This window comes from Paramormyrops kingsleyae, chromosome 9 (genome assembly GCF_048594095.1).
Source record: "Paramormyrops kingsleyae isolate MSU_618 chromosome 9, PKINGS_0.4, whole genome shotgun sequence".
In the NCBI taxonomy this organism is placed as follows: Eukaryota; Metazoa; Chordata; class Actinopteri; order Osteoglossiformes; family Mormyridae; genus Paramormyrops; species Paramormyrops kingsleyae.
The window spans coordinates 6,628,849-6,649,092 of record NC_132805.1 but is presented as its reverse complement, the minus strand read 5'-3'; the positions used below and the strand labels follow the sequence as shown (position 1 = coordinate 6,649,092).

The 20,244-nt window shown below is 43.5% G+C and overlaps 2 protein-coding genes across 3 annotated transcripts; one reads left to right on the top strand and one right to left on the bottom strand.

Annotated features, from left to right (window-relative positions):
- Nucleotides 1–5,257: 5,257 nt before the first annotated feature.
- LOC111859982 (protein S100-A1-like) lies at nucleotides 5,258–7,361 on the top strand. Of its 2 annotated transcripts, XM_023843214.2 has the most exons (4): nucleotides 5,258–5,403; nucleotides 5,503–5,585; nucleotides 6,324–6,486; nucleotides 6,773–7,361. In XM_023843214.2, the coding sequence occupies exons 3-4, from the start codon at nucleotides 6,325–6,327 to the stop codon at nucleotides 6,944–6,946; spliced, it is 336 nt and encodes a 111-aa protein (XP_023698982.1). In that variant the 5' UTR covers nucleotides 5,258–5,403; nucleotides 5,503–5,585; nucleotide 6,324; the 3' UTR covers nucleotides 6,947–7,361. The 2 variants fall into 2 exon arrangements, with proteins under 2 accessions (XP_023698982.1, XP_023698981.1); XM_023843213.2 differs by lacking the exon at nucleotides 5,503–5,585.
- Nucleotides 7,362–8,465: 1,104 nt separating this feature from the next.
- On the bottom strand, nucleotides 8,466–18,347 carry LOC111859980 (cholinergic receptor, nicotinic, beta 2). The gene is made up of 6 exons (XM_023843209.2): nucleotides 17,710–18,347; nucleotides 14,382–14,527; nucleotides 14,146–14,190; nucleotides 13,825–13,934; nucleotides 10,726–11,779; nucleotides 8,466–9,622 (listed from the first exon to the last, which is right to left on the bottom strand). The coding sequence occupies exons 1-6, from the start codon at nucleotides 17,750–17,752 to the stop codon at nucleotides 9,470–9,472; spliced, it is 1,551 nt and encodes a 516-aa protein (XP_023698977.1). The 5' UTR covers nucleotides 17,753–18,347; the 3' UTR covers nucleotides 8,466–9,469.
- Between the last annotated feature and the right edge of the window lie 1,897 nt (nucleotides 18,348–20,244).

Sequence of the window (20,244 nt, the reverse complement as noted above, 5' to 3'; positions counted from 1 at the left end):
GGGAAGTCCAGCTTGGTCCCCAGTGCTGAATGGACTGGACTCTAGGGCCTCTGGTGGTCCTGTGAGAGATAAGAAGTTGCGAGATAGATGAGTGTAAGTCTGCGGCACGGTGGTGCAGTGGCTAGCGCTGTCACCTCACATCTCTGGGCTCAGAGTCTCCGCCATGGGTGTGTGTGGAGTTTGCATGGTCTCTCCGTGTCTTTGTGCGATTTCCTCCGGGCTCTCCAGTTTCCCCCCACAGGCCAAAAACTGGGGTAATTTGAGTTTCCAAATTGCGAATGGTGTGCGTGTGTGTGTGTGTGTGTGTGTGTGTGTGTGTGTGTGTGTGTGTGTGTGTGTGTGTGTGTGTGTGTGTGTTATTTTATCCTGGGTTGTTCCCTGCCTTGTGGATTCGGACCCCCTGCGACCCCTGGATTCGGACCCCACAGAAAGTGGACAGGTTGAAGTCCATTTTCCAAAGAAAATGTGTATATAAAGGGCAGTTAGACTCCAGCAGTGTATATGGGTTCAAGTCCTCCAGATGCAGACTGAAGGCTAAAATCCAGCTTAAAGTCTGCACATACCAATGTTTTTTAATTCCTTAAGTTTCTTGTAATGCTAAATATTCAGTGTGTTTTTATTTCTTTGTAAAGGGCTTCCCCTTTTTTGTATATATGTATTATTTTGGTTTTGATAATATAAAAAACCTGTAAACTCAAACTCATTAGTGAAAACAAATAGTTCAGACAATAACTACGCATTATGAATGAGGCAGGGCAGCAAAAAATAATGTAAAAAAATAATTAATCTGCTACCCTAAAAGATATATATATATACCCACTGGCAAAAAAAAATAAGAATTGGGTTAAGCTGAGGACTCACATTAGCATTTGGTAAAGGGTTGGAGCTGATATGAGGCTTGGGCTGGATTAAGAGCGAAAGCAGGGCTGCCCCCCCACGCCGGCGACGTCGTCTACGGCGCGGTTTGATTGGGGGGCACAAATAAGCAAAAACACAACATTTTTGCTATTACATAAACTAAATATGAAGCTAATCAAGTATTTAACTGAACCATAAACTGAATTGTAACTAAGCAATGCTACTTTTTTGAAATTCAATGCTGACACTGAGTAATGCACTATTACAACAGCCCACGAAAACCTAGCATGATGTAATGACGCAGTTCCAAAGCACATATGAAGCTGACCAACCAAACCAAATATCGCTTGTTGATTTGACACTGCATATTCATCAACAAACATAAATACAGCAAGCTCAATGTGACCGATGCAAATCTGGTTTCAAATAAATATTTTCAGAAATATTTTTAAAGTGGTATTCCAGCTCGTTGGTTGCAGGACCTCATGAATCACTCGGTGAATAGGAAATTGATCAATATGAATGCTGTTTCAGAGCAAAGCTTGGATCCTTGGGAAGTATTTTCACTGGAGCGTCTTTGTTGATTTTGTTGGATTGTATTAGACATTCAGTGTTCACTGATTCTCTTCCTCTACTTTATATTTGTCACTTACTGTACAACAGGTTTGTTTGTCCTTACTGCAATTACTGGGCTAGGATCACATGACCTGGAAACACACGTGGGGCTATTTATGTGGCATAAATAGCTAATGTAGGTGGTTTTGTGGGGCTATTTATGGCAGGTATAATCAGGCCCGTAGCCAGAAATTAATTTCATGGGGGGGGGGGGGGTCCGGCAAATTTCAAGGAGAGTTCGTGCCTGATTACATTTGTCCTCAAAGATCTTGATCTAAAACTTTCATTCTTAAATCTCCATAATCCCCCATAATCCCAGGCTCACTTTATCTTGTAATCGTATTACCTTGTTGGCATTTCATGTGTAAATCTGGGGCTAATTAAGGTATGTTTTGTAGAAAATGCGTAGGACAGCGTTGGTCAGATTTGCGCCTTTTCCTGCTTAAATGCATACTTCAGCTCCTTTATTATTAAAACCCAAAACATGAAAAATGTGCCTCAGGAGTAGTCAGCTAATTTCCTCCTTTCCTTGGTTAATTTTTAATATTTTACGAGAGGCCAGGCTGTCATTACTTAGCTTACTAACTGGAGGTATCATTTTCTTGCCGGTAACCCAACGCACGGTCTCCTTTACACGTTAGGAAGTAACCAGAAGCCCTGTGCACTCATCGCTTTAAAACAAATCATGCAGCTTCCCCTCTGTCTGTCGAACACCAACCGCCAAAGATCTCACTTTGTTTTATTTATCCAGTAAAAAAAAACACTTCTGTTGTCATTGTGCTGAGGATGTGCCAACTGTGTTTAACTCGTCCCACTGGAAATGTGAAGAATGACAAGGCTGGTTGGATGGATCGATTGGCCACGCTGAGAGATGTGGCCCAGTTCCAGGCTTCCTTCTTTCACATCTATCACAGACGACGGTTCTGAGAAGGATTAGCTGCATCATGTGCTGCTTTTGAAGAGTGGGAACGTGTGTATGATTTCGGTTGGCTGGCTGACTGAGCACAGGCTCTTGGGCAGATACTTATAAAGCGTGTCTTCAGAGAGCTGCCTGAATGATGCGACACATCAGACACCTGCTCTGAATCCAGCACATTGTCCTCACATTGTGCTCCACCCACAATCTACAGATCCAGGGAATTGCTCTTAAAGCCTGAAAGCACGTCAGCTCTCAACAGAATTTCCATCCAGGGCGAATTCTGTCCTATGCCCCATACTTACCAGTATGAGTTATGGTTAATATAATAGCACAGTTGAGTGTGTGTGCATGTATGTCTGTGTGTTTTATATAAAATATCGTTATATGTACAATAATAGAGATGTGATGCACTGCATAATTACATACAATACTTATTTTATTTTAAAAGTATGTATAGCAGGTACATACTGAGATAGAGAATAATAAAATGTGTTTTTTAATCTTTAATTGACAGAACGCTCTGGTCTGGATGCGCCTCTGAAAGCAAAAGTTGATGTACAAGTGACAGCAGACTCCTTGTTGGAGTAAACATTTATTTTCACGAGTATTTAGCCCCGTTTTTAATCAGACTGATTTCTACCTTTCTGTCTGTCGGTGTGTTTGGGACATTAACTCGAGTCCGTTTCACGCTCCACATATTTTGCAGTGATAAGAGAAGCGGGTGGGAAATGGATGGATGCCGGGACCCTCTTTTTTCTGCCTCTGTTACCCTAGAGTAGCACATCCTCCAAAACAAATTGTTTTGGTGTGGAGTCATATAATGTGTCCGTGTCAGTGCACTGGGTCTTAGTAATTAGGTTAAGAGCTGGGACTCTTAATTGGCTGCAGGTGAAGAGACAGGTAACGGACAAGCGTAAGTATTGAGGTGTGACACATTTATGTCAGAGGGGAGATTTGCCTGAAATGACTTCTTAGGTTACCTATCAGACCAGGGCCTCTGCCTTGCTCTCCAACCATCTAATCTCATCTTCTTGTCTTACTTTAGATTTGTTTCACGTTGCATGTGCATATTTTCCACTTGGTCCTCCATTTGTCATGTTTGCCTGTTTTCCCCATTGTTCATTTTGCTAATGTTGCTATCAACAGAATATTGAGAATCAGTAGAGGAATTGTTTGTAACAATCTTGCATGCTGGACCAATCAACCTGCCACCTCGGTCAGTCTCTTTATTGCTCCCACTGTGTTATATGTGACTTGTGTTACTCTCTCTTTGAAGCTCTTTCCATTGTGCGTGCATTACTAATATTTCCTGCTTGGTTGTGTGTGTGCATGTGTGTGTGTGTTTGGGTCTGTCAATTTGTGTGTAAGAGAGAGTAACAGACATGCAGCAGGCAATCCCTCAAGTAATTTGAACCATTAACCTTCTGGTGAACTAAGTAGATCAAATGGCCATCAAAGATCAGAAGTTCCATTGTTCCATCCAGTGTTTACCAGGATGTGTCCTTACCCTCCTCTCTCACTTTTTAACATGACATCACCTTGCTATTTTTATCCCAAACTGTGCAGAATCATCTCTCTAACTACCTCCTTCTCACACGTCTCGTGTTTGTTCCAGTGCCTTCCGTCTTGTTGCTGCTATTACAAATTAAAGCCCAGTGTATTAAAACTAATTTGTTGTAAAATAATAAAATAGCCTAATTAAATACATAAATCAGCAATAAATTGGTGGTTTGCTTTCTCTTTACAACAGTGTTAGACTGTTCCTTTGTTATGTCGTTAAATTTGAGTGCTGATAGAGCCCGGATATCACAGCAATCTCTGTACTAAAGTTTCATTCCAATGACGGAGAGTACAGCTTGGTCTCTGCCCTAGTCTCCATCATCAGGACCGAATGTGCCGACTTAGGTCACTTTTGAGGAGCATCTGGACCCCATAATCCAACCTGGAAAGGAGCCATGATGCCAGAGTCAGCAGGAGGAGAAGAAAAATGGATTAGAAAATGCCCACTGCGACAATTCACAGGCTGCTTCTTCAGTCTTTACACTGTAGGAACACAAGCCAGCTCACCCTAATCTCCCATTGCCAGTATCAGATTCACATCATTACATATAATGTATGTAAGATATATATAATAAAACCCCAGCCACTTGTCTTACTTGTATGTTATTGCATATCACAGTACTATGTATAGTGTATATTATTGTTACCTATTCTGTTATTGCAACTTACTGTTGTTCATTGTTATACGCTGTTTAAGTTGGCAGGGAGGTACTCAAACAAGTATTTCATTGTACTTGTACTTGTACAAATGGACTATAAAGCTTGGGATGCATAAGGAAATGCCCTGATGAGGTAGGACTTCAGGGCCTCCGTGACTGAGGTGTGAGACATGGTAAATGATGGGGCATCCCTGCATCCCAAACGTTCTGGAATGGTCCAAACACTGACACGGACATTATCTACATTATTGGTCAGATTATTGGTCAGGTTATTGGTCAGATTATTGGTCAGATTATTGGTCAGATTATTGGTCAGATTATTGGTCAGATTATTGGTCAGGTTAAATTCAGTTCGCCAAACATGTGACAGTAAGCATGATTGCGACACGTATGTGATGTACTCTCTCACGCAGACTCTTAACACTGAGCTTAACTCCATCGGCGCTGACGAGCTCAAGAAATGAAACATACACAATCTTATATAAGCAGGGTGCTAATTAATAAAAATAATCTTTCGGGGGGGGGGGGGGGTAATTCGATTGCTTTCCTTGTAATTGCTATACCTGTTGTTCTTTCTGAGTGAGTGACGTTTGTGGGTTGTCCTGACTGAGTGGAGAAGGCTGGGTGGGGGGGAACGACGGGAGGAACGAGGTATGGAGAAACAGGAGTAGACCATGGAGAGAAATGGGAGGAGGCTGGGAGGATATTTAAGTGACCGGCAGGGGCTTCTCTCCATACCAGCCTTTCCTCTCTTTGTGGACAACATCACTGGCATCACATCCAGGCACCCAGGTAAGGAAGAGGTTCCAAGAGGAACGGCGTCCTTCTCTCTGTAGAGCTCAGACGGCCTTGGGCATTGCTCCATTAGCGCCTCACATGTGTTTGCTTAAGGAATGACTCGCTAATGAGCGCCAGAACATCTCCCTTGGCAGCGATCTCTGCTTTTCTGTCTCTGCCTCCTCTCTCCGCTGTCCGTGAGTATCATGGTGCACCTGGAAGGACACCAGCCGCACTCTGGATAATGTATTATATAGCCAATGTTCATAAAAGCCTTAATAAATAGCCCGTAATTGAAGGAGTAAGGAGAATTGAATGGATTTCGCATATCCCTTACCTTGTACTACTACTGCTGCTATGTCTGTTTCCAAGGTATCCTGCTATCCCAGCAGCTTTCATTCTATTTTTGGTTGTTGGCCACAGTCGCTTGGCTCACCTTGTGCATAAATGAATACTTATTTTGGGCACACGTCGCTTTGTTAACCTTCCTGCTGCGCTCTTCAGTCACAAAATAACCCTTAATAGATCCTAGCTCTTTCCCTTGGCGTTTCATCCAGTTGGGTTAGGGTGATGCTGGATATAATGGAGATCTCTGAGGTTGCAATGAGATGGTCGCGTCCTTTCCGTAACTGTAGCTGTCATGGTGCCACCGCAAGTAGCCTTGACAAAAGGCTTAAGCAGAACCGTAGCTGAGCACAGGTGACGCTGCCGGTTACATAATTGATGTAACACTTGGTAAACAGTGACTTTTAGATGTATCTCACTGTTGTTGCTAATTCTCCAGCATCCGCGAACATAGGTGTGTTAAGTTACTGATTTCTCTGATCCGGCTCTTCCTGTCTTTCCCTCCATTCTTGGGTTTCTCTACCCACGCCACCCTTCCCCTGTTCCTTTGCCTCTCCATCTTTCCTTCATCTGACCCCACTTGCTATCAGGATGACCAGCCAAAACCCAGAGAACAGCTCCAACCTGGAAAACGCCATGCAGCTGATGATCCAGACGTTCCACAAGTACTCGGGAAATGAGGGCGACAAGTACACGCTGAGTCGTGCGGAACTGAAGGAGATGCTCACGCAGGAGCTGGGCAATTATCTCGGGGTAAAGAATGAGGCGCCGGACATCTCCCATCCGTATAAGTCCATGCACCCAGATATTGACAAATACTCAGATCTGTGGGAAGATGATGATCAACATTCTATTACAGAAATCTGTGTAAAACGACACTCCTATAATTGTGTGCATTTCATTATCAGAGGTAGTTTGATCCAGTGCTTCCATGATGAGTCACTGAATACCTCTATAATACAAGCGTGACGCACAACACCTGGGAGACCCCTGTAACACACTAGCTGCCTCGGCTCAGTCCTCCGCCTCTCTCCGACAGAACGCCCAGGACAAGGACGCAGTGGAGAAAGTGATGAACGACCTGGACGCCAACAACGACGGCGAAGTCGACTTCACTGAGTTCGTCATCCTGGTGGGTGCCCTCACAGTCGCCTGCAATGACTTCTTCCTGGAGTATCACAAAGACGACAACAAACCCGGCGAAAAAAACTAGCGGGTTTCAATAGCTCACCTAATTACATCACGGAAATGTTGGGGAAGGCGGGGACAGGTATTTGTTTTGGTCAGGGGAATTCCCACATGCACCTCTCCCGTCTAGATGCAATACGCCCATTACCAGTTAAAGATGTGCCTCTTTCCACATGCTACCAGAGGTTTTTTCATTCAATAAATATCAAACACTTTGTTTTGTTGCAAAATGTTCATAGCTGCACGCAAGTATGTTCATTGCTGCATGCGATTGTGCTTCCCAATTCGTTTTCTTCATTTTGTAGCCATTTTTCAGTTGATGGAACTTCTCCAACTTAAAGTAAAAAAAAAAAACCTTGTGTAATTTTGGTCTTGTCTGAGTCATGTACGAGGAAAGTATAATGTCCTATGATACATAAGTAATTAAACATATAACCATTTGTGAAGTTTATTTTTTTTTCCACATTTACTCAATGGAGTACTGAGCTAACAATCTCCTCTGCTCTTATGGTGTCTGTTTAATGTCCGAGCAATAAATGGATAGTCAGTATATGACAGGAATGGTTTTACTGTAGTTGGATGGGTTTCTCGTGGTATATTAAACTCGCGTCTTCACATGCCTAGCGTTTGGAGAGATTACGTTCACGTTATTCTAATATAGTTTCCCACCAGTTTTAAGATTAAAAGTACACCGATTAAATTAAACTAGAAGTGGTAAGAAGGTGGATGGATGGATCTATGGATGATTAAATTTCACAGAATTCCCTTGCAATGCTTCTGCACTTTATTTAAAATCTCTTTTTCTGTTACCTTTTAACTTAACATTTAAAAGGATAAGATTATACTGAGAACACGTGGGTCAGATGCATTTAAATAATTAGACCAAAAAAAAAAAGATTAGACCAAGAAAAAAAATTAAGACTGCATGACTTCCCGCCGTATAATCCAACCTGAATTACTCATGGCTAATTCTACCACATAAATTTCCCATCACCCAGAATATAAAATTCCTCACCAATTATGTTCAAGAGCCTTTATGCATATCAGCTCAAATGCCTGTTAATATGTAGAAAATGTATCCAGGCACATTTCGGAAGAGTGCAGATTTTTAGGGAAACAGCATCAGCGCAGATCCTGTGGCTGAACTGAGAACGACAGCCTCTGACCGACTGGGACTGTACGGAGTTGGGGGTGGATGTACAAGCGTCTCAGCATGTAGAGAGACGAGTCAGAGTTGAATGATGTGTAGAACGTGGAAGGAGATGAGAGGCAAAAGGAAGGAAGGATGAAAATGGATGAGACGAGTGATACATAATAGAATTACAGGAGAGTGGAAAAGACAAATCAGCAGGTGGACCTGGAAGATAAAGTGCATTAAAAAAATTGGAATGATCCATTCTGTACACATTCAGTCGCTGGCAGCCACATGAAAATGATTGACTGGAGGTAGAGATTTTTACAGCAAGGACAAGGAAAACACAGTAATCTGTACTTAACATACCACAAATATCGGTCATAAGAACACAGCACAGAGATTTGAGATGGACGGTTTGAACAGTTTATAACCTCCAGCACTTTCCATTATTTTTCATGCACCACAGCTACAGGCATCCTAATTAGAGGCATGTAATACAAGAAAAGGACAGGGATCAGAGAAAGGAGGAATCTGGGCACGATATATGTTATAAGGCTAACAAGAGATATGACAAAAATGTAGTTTGCCCCATTCGGTTTTCAAACATTTGACATCCATAGAACTTTCCAGATCTCTAGGTGCTTGTTTTTAATCATAATTACTTACATTTATTTCACTCCTCACTAAATACATGCTGAGCCAGAACTCAATCCCACACTCTCCACAACTGCACCAGATAGCTGCTCTCACATCATCAACTCACTCAACTGAACATTTAAAATACTCTTCATAGGTAATATATATTGGTTTCGTGTAAATATGCACCGTCCATCTACTCACATTATCTCCATCACTTTCTTTCTAAGAAGAACACATTTTATGATAAGCTAACGGAAGGTAAAAACGTGACATACATGGCTACACAATGACGTGCTCTGTTGTGCTATGGTAGGAAATACTAGAGTAAACCAACGAGCATACTGTTTTTTTTCTTTATTTTTTGCTTCGTTTGAGCTGTCAAAGCGTGTTTTCTTGCAGCGGGCTGAATTTGCGGCTGGGGTATGGTCTGGTGGATGCCCTGATGATATAGACGATCAGAAGCATATAATTGGCTGATAGGACTGTCAGTAAAGTATATAAATGTATCCTGTCTTCTCGATTTACTTCTGCTTACATGTTTCAAAATTGAAGTGGGAGAAAATGGATTGGGAACGCCTCCAAAACACTTGTTCTTATATTTTGACTGTTTATTGAGAGTTTATATATAAATCTTTGTGAGGATGAACATCCATCAGTCCAGGTCAATAATGGGTAAAAACGACTCTGTTCAGGTGGGGGCCATCTTTTATTTTTTTTGCACCCTCCAGCCAGGTCAGCATTTATTTAGGGCAGTGTCCAGAACGCCCGCATGGATCAGCCGGGTGAGTGCGATATGGTCTTGGCTGTATAGTTCTGGAAGAGCGGCTGCAGGAACATGCCCACTGTGCCGAAGACGCACACGAACACGAAGATCCACAGGAAGAGCCGGTCGATCACCATGGCGACGTACTTCCAGTCTTCAATCACCTAGGAAGGGGGTGAAAGCAGAGGTTAATATGTAAAGGGACTGATTCCGGGCCAATGACATTCAATATGGGCACTGACACTGTGTTCCAAGCGATGTCTACTGGCGCTTAAATTACTTCCTGTAATTATGGAGAGGTGGGTATGCAGTTAGAAGGACAGACAGAATTGCCAAAGACCATTTATATTGTATGACAACAGAACCACATTTCCTCTTGCAATTCATAAAGAATCGCCATTATTTTTATGCTGTATAGCACTCTTCTGTATGCTGTACACTCTTCTTTTATGCTGTATAGCGCTCTTCTCATAAATACTCATCAACAGAAAGCATATAGATTCCAAGTTATTCGTGATTAATACTGATGTGTTTCACCTCACCTCTCATTATTAATATATTACTGCTTGACTGAAGTTTTTCTGCAAAGTGGTTCAAAATTTTAAGTGGATATTTTACTGCAGGTTAAGTGCCTCACTAAAGTGTACAACAGAAGGTCCTCACCAGGGAGATAAAATGACAGCATTCCGCTGTCCCTCCACACCCTGCTACCTGTAACGGTTCTCATATACGGATGGAGCTTTAGTGTAATGCATAGCCAGCATACTGATCTGCCTCCCTGGGAAATGAGAGCTGTTTCAATAGCAGAGGTAACCAAATGCTTGGATTCAAAGCGATCCCAGTTATGATGATCAAGCGACCTGTGGGATTTGTACTAGAATGTTATTTTGTCTATATGTCTTTCACCTACTGTTTCTTTGTACCTTTGACTTACACTGAGTCATTGTTATGTACGGTTATGTGTTTTTTCTATATATTCGGTATTTATTTGTCATTTTTCAGCGTCTCTTGGTCTAGCTGTCTGATGCTCTGCAGAAGCGCAATTTCATTTCATGTGTGTGAAGTGGCAAGAAAGTAACTTTACTTGTGGCTTTAATTATAAAGATTTATTTAGTAATCTGGATGAAAATAAATCCCCCCCTCTGGGACGTTGTCGGGTTGGGGATCAGACTAAGAAGCAGCAGAGTAGGAAAAATATGTGTAACCTTGGGGGAGGGGGGTTGGGTTTAGGGTTGGGGTTGGGTTTAGGGTTGGGGAGGGCACTCACGCTTTGGTCATCATCCTCATTCCTCATGTGGTTGGCGATGAACCGCACTCCCTCCACAGCCTCCTCGAATCCTGGGCAGGCCTGGCTCAGCAGGGCTTGTGTGAGAGGGGGGGTCAGGCTGGGGGGATGTGTGGGGGTGGAGGCGCCGCCTTCCCTCCCCTCCCTGTGTCCCACGAGCCCTTCGGCGGAACTGCTGCCCCCTCCGCCGGGCTCCCCCCCCAGCTGCTTCAGCGAGGCGCGGTTCACATAGCAGGTGCAGGCATCCCCGCTCTCATTGGAGAAGCCCGGCCCGACCCCACCCCCTTCTCGCTGCTCATTGGCCCGGCGCTTTTGCCTTAGCCTCTGACGCTCACAGCTGTTTCTGGGTTGGGGCATGAAAAGCAAAGCGGGCAGCTTGTCCAGGAAGACCGTCCTGACCCAAGGGGGCATGGTGTGCGTAGTGGGTGAGCGGTGGTGCACATTGAGCACGCACACACTGGTCACGATGGAGAAGGTCACCAGCACCATGGTGAACATCAGATACTTCCCCACCAGCGGCACATCCAGCGAGGTGGGCGGCACGATCTTGGAGATGAGGAGAAGGAAGACGGTGAGGGCCAGCAGCACGGAGATGCACAGCGTCATCTTCTCGCCGCAGTCCGAGGGCAGGTAGAAGACCAGGATGGCCAGCGAGGTGATCAGCACGCAGGGGATGATGAGGTTGATGGTGTAGAAGAGTGGCTTGCGGCGGATGATGAAGTCATAGGTGATGTCCACGTAGGTGGAGTCAGCCGGGTTCTCGTTGCGCCGCCCAGGAAGGGCGATGATGTCCCACTCGCCACTGGGTGTGAAGTCATCCATGCTGGCCACGTCAGACTTGAGGACCAGGTCGATCTCTGTGCGGTCGTACGTCCACGATCGGAAGCGCATGGTGCAGTTCTGCTGGTCAAACGGGAAGTGCTTCACTTCAATCTTGCAGGCACTCTTGTAGATGGCAGGAGGTAGCCAGAAAATGCTGCCATCATAGGAGACCAGTGCATTGGAATAGAAGGACACCTCGTACATCCCATCAGCACTGGAGCAAGGGCACACGGTGAAGAAATGCTTCATTATGACAATTCCTGTATATCATTTTGATTACACACTTACTTGTGTTATTATGTATACAGTAGTGTGCCAGAGTCTTAGTCATAGAAAATGTCTAAAGCTATTCATCTGGGTAGTAGGCATAGATTTGCTCAAAAAAACACTATTTAACATTACAACATATGCCAGTTAACAGTAACACAATAAAAAAATAGATACGATTTTTTCTATTCTCCAAAACGTTACTATTGTCTTGTTGGATGGAATATCACTCCAGTTCCCAAACCTCTCCTCTGGGGTACCTCAGTCATTCCATACATTAACTAAATTTCACTGCCAGCTCAATCAATCAATCACTCAATCAATCAATCAACCAACAATCAAACAATTAATTAAATTACTTCAATTAGTTATTGATTAGCTATACCAGGTGTGCTAGTGGCTGAGTCCAAAAATACATGGGTGTATTGAATGGTTGCTACAAATACTTCAGGAAGGGTTTTGAAATGGCTAAGCTGACACACTTTGACAAACATAAAGATCATTTCAACATCATTTTCTTTGACTGCCTAAGAATTTTCTGTAGTACTGTATATCAAGAAATAGTACCAAAACTGTTACAATTGTTTACAATATTAAATCTTTTCCTGAACAAGAGTCAAGGTCAAAGGTTTGTATGGCCTGATGAGCAGGCTGAAATGCCACACAACAATTTTTTCAGCAATTGACAGATTGACAATTATAGAAAGTGACAGATAAGAGGCGTAACAGTTTATATAATATGGATTATTGATAAGAGTATCCAAGATGTGGTAATCCATCCATCCATTCATCCATCCATCTGCTTTTCCTGTACATGGATGCAGGGGAGCGTGGAGCCCATCCCAAGCAGCACAGGACACAAGGCAGGAGACAATGCTGCAGTGATGACCAGGCATGCTAACTACGCGATATAGGAGTAACTCTAAGTGTAACCCTATAGCTATATAAAGGGACACCGAGGCAGGAAGAGTAGAGCTAAGCAAAAACAATGCAGCCTCATCATATATGTAAGTGTTAGAGGGAGGGTGAGGCAGGGACAGTACCAGTCAAATGTCTTTGAATGCATCTGCCTCTATGTTATTCACCTTATAGTAAAAGCCTGTGAGGTAATGACATAATACATATCAAATACTGGAATGACCGAGAGAAGTGTGTAACATGTCAATTCTGACAAATTTTAGATGCCTCAAAATGGCCCAATGACAGCATTGCAGACTCTCGGCATTCTTTCAACCAGCTTTCAGAAGTAGCCACCTGGAATACTCCCCTTGTTATTCAGTACCAGGTGCCGGTACTCCCCTTGTTATTCAGAACCAGGTGCCGGTACTCCCCTTGTTATTCAGTACCAGGTGCCGATACTCCCCTTGTTATTCAGTAACAGGTGCCGGTACTCCCCTTGTTATTCAGTACCAGGTGCCGGTACTCCCCTTGTTATTCAGTAACAGGTGCCGGTACTCCCCTTGTTATTCAGTACCAGATGCCGGTACTCCCCTTGTTATTCAGTACCAGATGCCGGTACTCCCCTTGTTATTCAGTACCAGGTGCCGGTACTCCCCTTGTTATTCAGTACCAGGTGCCGGTACTCCCCTTCTTATTCAGTACCAGGTGCCGGTAATCCCCTTCTTATTCAGTACCAGGTGCCGGTACTCCCCTTGTTATTCAGTACCAGATGCCTGTACTCGCCTTGTTATTCAGTACCAGATGCCGGTACTCCCCTTGTTATTCAGTACCAGATGCCTGTACTCGCCTTGTTATTCAGTACCAGATGCCGGTACTCCCCTTGTTATTCGGTACTGGATGCCAGTATTCCCCTTATTATTCAATACCAGCAGATACTGAGAAGTGCCAATACTCTGTAGAGAAAAACAAAGAGGTGCTGGCACTGCATACCGGTGAGTACTTCATGCACTGGATGTGCCCAGATCTTTGACTGGTACTATTTGCTGCTCAGCAGACCAAACAGGAGCAGGAGTTACCGTTGAGAGGACTCACTTGTTATAAAGCACCACATCAGGCAGCCAGATATGTTTGGAGGGAAGTCTGACCTTCACCATGCCATCAAACTCCTCCGGGACCCACGTCAGTCGGTAGTCCTGCCATTCCTGTGGACCATGAGAGTGACTCATAACCGTCACAGTGCTGATGGTGACTAGCAACTCCTCTGTAATCAGGACTGTCAGACATTATGGACCGCTTCAGACTGTACTTAATACTAGCTTTGACCACAGAGCACAGCTTCGGGTCACAGTTAAATAAAGGCAGCCGGGGGTGGGGGGGGGGAAGGGGTGAAAGAAGAGAGTTAGAGAGACTCACCTGCGTTAACCAGACATTAGTGGTCATTATCTGCTCTCGCTCATGCTGTAATGGAGACCAAGAAAAAAAAAAACAGACGGCAAGACCATTAAGTATTGATAAGTACGGCTGAGATGAGTTACCATGAAGCCTCCCCCCCCCCAACCCACCCCTTCCATGCAGCCACACAAGAGTGCATTACTGAAAGAGTGGACAGCAACCTGTCACTCACAAAGAGTGACCGGTCAGTCACTCACCACACTGATAAGCTGTGCCAGCGACACCATGAGCTGCACTGTCACCACCTCAGAGCCATTGGCCGCCGGCCGGATCAATTTGTTGTAGTGGGCGGGGTTGAGGAGATGCTCCACCAATCGCTCCTCGGTGTCTGCCGCCTGGCTGCCTGTAAACAGTCATCATGCCCGATTCCATCATCACCATGTACTCAGAGGAGCTATCAGGTTTATGCGCCAATTGCGTTGAGGGAATTATTTGGAAAGAAGTGATTCTCATTATTTCCTATTGTGGAACGACAGAGCCTGTGATTTTCAGATGAGAATAACCCCAATTATTACAGCCCACAGACTCCAACAATAGTTCAGTTACTTACTATCATTTTGCAGAGCTCAGTTCTGCAGTGGAATTAACTACAGAGTCAAAGGTCTACTTTCCCTGAATCAAATTCACATCTGAATTTGAATCACAATCAACATATTGTGACAGAACAGAAAGGACAAAACATTTGAAGTGAAATGTGGTGAAGTGGGAAAACTCCCATTCCCCACACCCTTATCCGACTTTGTCTTTCTCCTCTCTGTCTCCTGCTCTCCGGCAGCTGCAATGACGATTTTAGATGCCAGACATCCAGCCCAACCATATGCCTAAGCACCTTCCCATCGGCCACTGACACAAACTGGGCCGCCACACCTGCACTCCCCCTCGACCCGCTGGTTAATATACAGGATCCTTTCTGTCACTAAGGCCTGAGTTGCACATGGTTCTACCTGCGAGTCAGTCCCGCCATTCGGGGTGGGCCGGGACCCAGCATGCCGTATCCCACAATGCACCAGGCAGGACTGCTGAAAGCCAACAAGGGTACTGTCGTCCATCTAAGGCTGTGTTGCCATGGCAGCGGATAGGCTCTCATAATATTCTTAGTTATGACCCATTTAAATGCGAAAGTTAGGAGATGTCTCCCTTTCAAGAAATAACTATAAAATTAAAAAAAAGTTTAACAAGTAAACAAAGTACTAATACAGGATTGAGGCCAAGTTATTTTAACACATTCCTGCATATAGAGAGAGGCAGAGAGAGGCAGAGAGTGAAGAGGATGTTTGGGTGGGTATTCAGATGCAGCAGAATCCTTTCACGCTGAAACGTTTTTGAATCAATAGAGTACTTTGTGGCTGACACGGTAGCTCACGGCACTCTCCTGTGTCTGAGCTCTGAGTCCCACCTCCTCCCTATATATGCATGAATTATTAAGCATGACTTATAAATCACAGCTATAATTGTAGCTTGTGGAAGGAGGCTAGAAAATCAGGCCACTGTCTGAGTGCTATGTGGTCTTGTATTATTTTATTTAAGAAAATATTAGCATGCTCCTCTTTGTTTTACGCTCCGATTCGTGCACTGAGTATTCACATTGACATTTATTTTACTTAGTGCTTAGCAGACACTTATATACAGTGAAGCAAGTGACACAACACGGAAACACTGAAGCCATTAATTTATCTCATTGATTGTCAGCCAATTACAGTATACAATCCTTCCAAACATTTTTTTGTCTGTTTTTTGAAAAACTGCACAAACTGTCTGTATGGTCTGTGGTCTGTGACACACACGGTATGGGTGATCGACTGCCTCAAAAGGTGTGTAGCTGTCCTTCGTGTTTTTTTGTTTTTTTTTGCTTAGTCAGTACGTGCTGATTGGGCACGGATCGAGTAATTCCTGTATAAAGATTGTTGCATTTCATTCTCCATTTCTGTCAGCTGTTCTCTTCTTTTATAATTCACGACAACAATTAGGCACATAGGCGTATGTTTGTAAGTACTATTTCGACGCATTCCCATTTTTCTCACTTTGTACAAGTATGTAGTAAGTGTGTTCTTGAATTTAACTGGGTGTGCATCACATGGCACTGAAAATAATAATAGGTTTAACAAGGTAACTAACCTGGGTTTTAATCTGCGCCTTGTCCTTAGTGGAATCGCTAAAATTTATTACTTTTTTTTGTCTTGTTAAAGATGACCAAGTGATCTCGTACACAGGGGCGGTGGAGGAGTCTCACGGCAGGGGGGCCGGCAGCCCCCTCGGAAAATTTGCCCGTTCTCGATAACAGGGCTGCCAGCTCCGGTCGGCTAGAGTGACAAGTCTGCACACACATATATATGTATGTAACAGATGTATTACCTTTTAAATAGCTAATTTTATATTTGTAGCTCATTTTTGGTTCATGATGCAATAATTCATATTTGCCGTAAGATTTCTTGCGCGACAGTCTGAAAGCGCCAGATGCGTGAGAGCTGGCGTATAATATACCTGCCGGGGGGGTCCTCCTTGGTAAATTTTGCAGCGCCCCACTGTAGTGATGGGCCCAGTACCGGTTGCCTCTCCGCCCCGCCCCCGGTCACTGCTCCTACATACACATATCTTATATATATTGTCACCGGACACCGGAAAACGTACCGATCCAACAAACACGCCTGGTCAAATTGTTATTTGTATTTTTTGCATTTTGCATGTGCTGTATTGTAAGTCATCTAGTTTAGTTGATATATTTACTGATCCACACCTATTTTCAATCGCTATAACTCATGATCCTGAGTGCTCATACCGTAAGTGCAGACCTGTGCCTACCTATACGGTCCTGTCACTTTGTGTCCCAGCTTCTTATATACAACTTTGCTTTTTTAACATGAAAATGAGGGTTTTATGGGTGTCTGGCTATTCCCAGTGAGGATCCCAAGTACCTCGCTGGGGATCATTTACGTGCTTGCCGCGGTTGCTCCGTTACGTATATATGATTATCTGTCGCTCTGTTACTTATAACAAAATGGAGTGCGGCCGTATATAGATTGCATTGCAGGAAAATGATTTCTCCAACTCCGTAGTCATAACTGAAACTGTATACCGTCAGAGGTACGCATTTCAACTTCTATACATTTTAACTTATAAACACGTAACTTATAAACACGCAAAGCATTTTGGTTGTCGTAAAACCTCGGGAAATACCAGTCCTAGTTATACTGAGCTTATAGCGATTATAAGCAATTTTTCTACTGCATACTGTACAAGATTGGACAGAGCGGTGACATTCAATACTGTAAACATTAAAATTAATCAAAATCTGGAAATGCAAAATTATGCAATCATTCTCAACGGCAGGATGCTCTCAGTCACTCTTACCCTTACATACAAGTACCTGAATGTATTTTAAAATATTCCTCAATATATTTTTAGATTTGCCTTACTCACGTACCTTACGCATCATTCCCCGGTTGCTTACCAGTATTTACAAGCGATTCATAATCTTATGTCTACGCACCAAGCTCCCCATTGAACAAAATCGACGAAGTTGCTCACTTTTCACAATGGCGAGTAGAGGCAGCAGCATCCAGGGACCCATGGCTGTCAGAAGGGCTGAGAAACAAATAGGTTCCTGTGCATCTATAAGCCTGCACTCGGCGATCTATCGACACACTAACGACACTCTTTTTATCTATCAGGTACGTGTCACAGTCACTTCTGCTCTTGGTCAAGACATTTTTGCTGTGGCGACTGTAAAATTTCAAACCAGCAGAGTTAACTCGTATTACGCTAAACGAGGCGATGAACTAGAAAAAAAACTGAGGAGGAGGAGGAGGAGGAGGAGGAGCGGATCGATGACAGTATATACACCTCAGAATATTTCCCATCTCCCGCTTAAGCTGGATATCTTCCGATCTGGTCCTTTTAAAAATAGATTTATGGCAAAACGACATTAGGCATCGCCTAATGTAACATGTAACATAATGAGCGCCTTGGATTTTACTACTGCGTAGCTTATGAGGAAACGATTATGCTGGAATAAAAATACAATTTCTCAGCGAATAACTGAAATCAACCCAAGTGCATTTCTCTTTTCTGTTAATATTCCTTTAAGGTTCCTGCTTATTTCAGAAATATATCCACATTTTTTTTCTTTGTATATCTGAGCAATGAAGCTGTCAGCTTTTCTTCAGCTCGGATCGGTTCAGAGTGCATCAAATCACGTCATCCAAAGCCTCGTGCTGATTCAAAGCCCCTTAGATGGCAAAAGTGGCATAAATGTTATAAATTAATAAACTGATACCGATGCAACAATACGGGATAGCTTCGTTGGGACAGGCTGTTAGTGGTTAGTTATTCTTACCACTCTAGGCCAAAGGCAGTGAAGTCTACCTGAATTTTTGGGGACTGATGGGCAGTCTGTGGCGGTGGGTTTTTATTTTTTACTAAGCTTTGGAATGAGGAGGTGATTCAGCAGTTCTGGGGTTTCACTTAAGTGCCGGACAATGGTGGTGAAGGAGAGAGCAATTGTGGAATGTAGGATCTGGTTCTCACTGATAGAGCGGACTTGCAGGGGTGTAGAGGCTAATGACGTTGAGGTTTAGGACTGTTTTCTGCCTAGCAGACCTGGACCAGCATGTCGGTATTTGATTCTTGGGGGCAGAGTATAGGTGAGGAGCAATATATATGTGTCTGGTTGCCAAAGACCAGCCGTATGTAAAAAGGGTGGAATGCAGGCCTGTGGATTTGCTTCTGCATCATTACCCAGAGAACTCATGTCCAAAGATAGCAAGGTGGTGAGGCAGAGCCCATCTATTACCTGACCGCAGTCAAAAGCACACGACGGCGACTTTGCTGAAGGGTAGATCCTGGTGAATGAAAAGCTGGCGTCTTTCACAGTGTGAAGAGCAGCAGTGGTGCAGTGTGAGGTCATCTCTGCTCCTCTGGGAGAGTATTTAAGCACATATTTGATTGCACACTCTCCATATTACATACACAGCGAAACACTATAAACGTGCAGAACGTGGCGTATAAAATAAGGATGATGAGTGTTAAATGAGGGAATGCTGGACGGGGGGCTAAGATGGATGTATGGTGAGATGATGCATGATGGTTAACAGGAAAACACAGGCAGGACTGAACGCAAAAGCGTGAGAATGTGAAGAGCGTTGGCAGGGTCTGGGGCGCTGCTGGAGATTTTGGGCCCCATGAAAGCATATCATTTTATCATTTTGGGCCCCCAACCCGAACCAATGCAATTATGTTTGATAATTTTTATGGCCCCTGTCAGTCATTGGTCCCCCCCCCCCGCAACCTTATGGTGCCCCTAGGATTGGCTGAATACAGCACAGCAGTTTTTCTCTCGCACAGAAGTGTGGGAGACCCCTGTGTTATTAGAATGACTGGATCTATTCATTAACCTTGTAATTTTATAAGGTAAAGCTCATAATGTGGACAGGTTGATGCTGGGTGCAACTGAACAAAGCACTGACAATTAGAGGAGTATGCTTTAATAAGCACAGATCTGATAATGAACAAAAAGTAAATACTGGCCTGAAATAAATATATATTGTTCTGTATGAGCACAGAGCATGTCTGAGAATAGACGAATATAATAGAAAATGGAGGACTCACGACTTTAAATGAATCTCCGTGAGAGGCTGAGAAACTCTTTATAATTTATAGGCAAAAGAATTATTAAATAATTCTTTTGAACTGGTCACTGGTTAGAATATGAAGCTCAATTAAAGGGATTTTATTGATGAGTTGCTGTGACTTTGGAGAGGAGATTAAAAAACTGGTGATTTTGGACTGGTGTTAAGGCAAAATTGCTATTCCCTCAATTCAGTCTTTGTTTAAACCTTACAAAATAGTTCTTAAACCTTGTGGAAAACTATAAATTAATTTAGAAAAATTGCAGACCCAGATAAGCTGTGATTCTGAGTCCGGACTCAGTGAGACTCATCATGAAGAAAAAATATTTCTGCAAAAACACCCGTTTCGAAGAAAACAAACAAAAATGCTTACAGTACAGGATGCCATCCTACTTTTTCCAGGTTGTTCTGCCGTTGTCTATAAAAGGGTCTGTTT

Bases quoted from the DNA above. Each gene is read 5' to 3' on its own strand.
- LOC111859980 (XM_023843209.2), bottom strand. From the start codon at position 17,752: ATGGGTCCCTGGATGCTGCTGCCTCTACTCGCCATTGTGAAAA. The intron at 14,528-17,709 runs GTGAGCAACTTC...GACTGTTTACAG, and splicing joins TCTACTCGCCATTGTGAAAA to GCAGCCAGGCGGCAGACACC. The intron at 14,191-14,381 runs GTGAGTGACTGA...TCTCCATTACAG, and splicing joins TGGCACAGCTTATCAGTGTG to CATGAGCGAGAGCAGATAAT.
- LOC111859982 (XM_023843213.2), top strand. From the start codon at position 6,325: ATGACCAGCCAAAACCCAGAGAACAGCTCCAACCTGGAAAACGCCATG. The intron at 6,487-6,772 runs GTAAAGAATGAG...TCTCTCCGACAG, and splicing joins AGCTGGGCAATTATCTCGGG to AACGCCCAGGACAAGGACGC.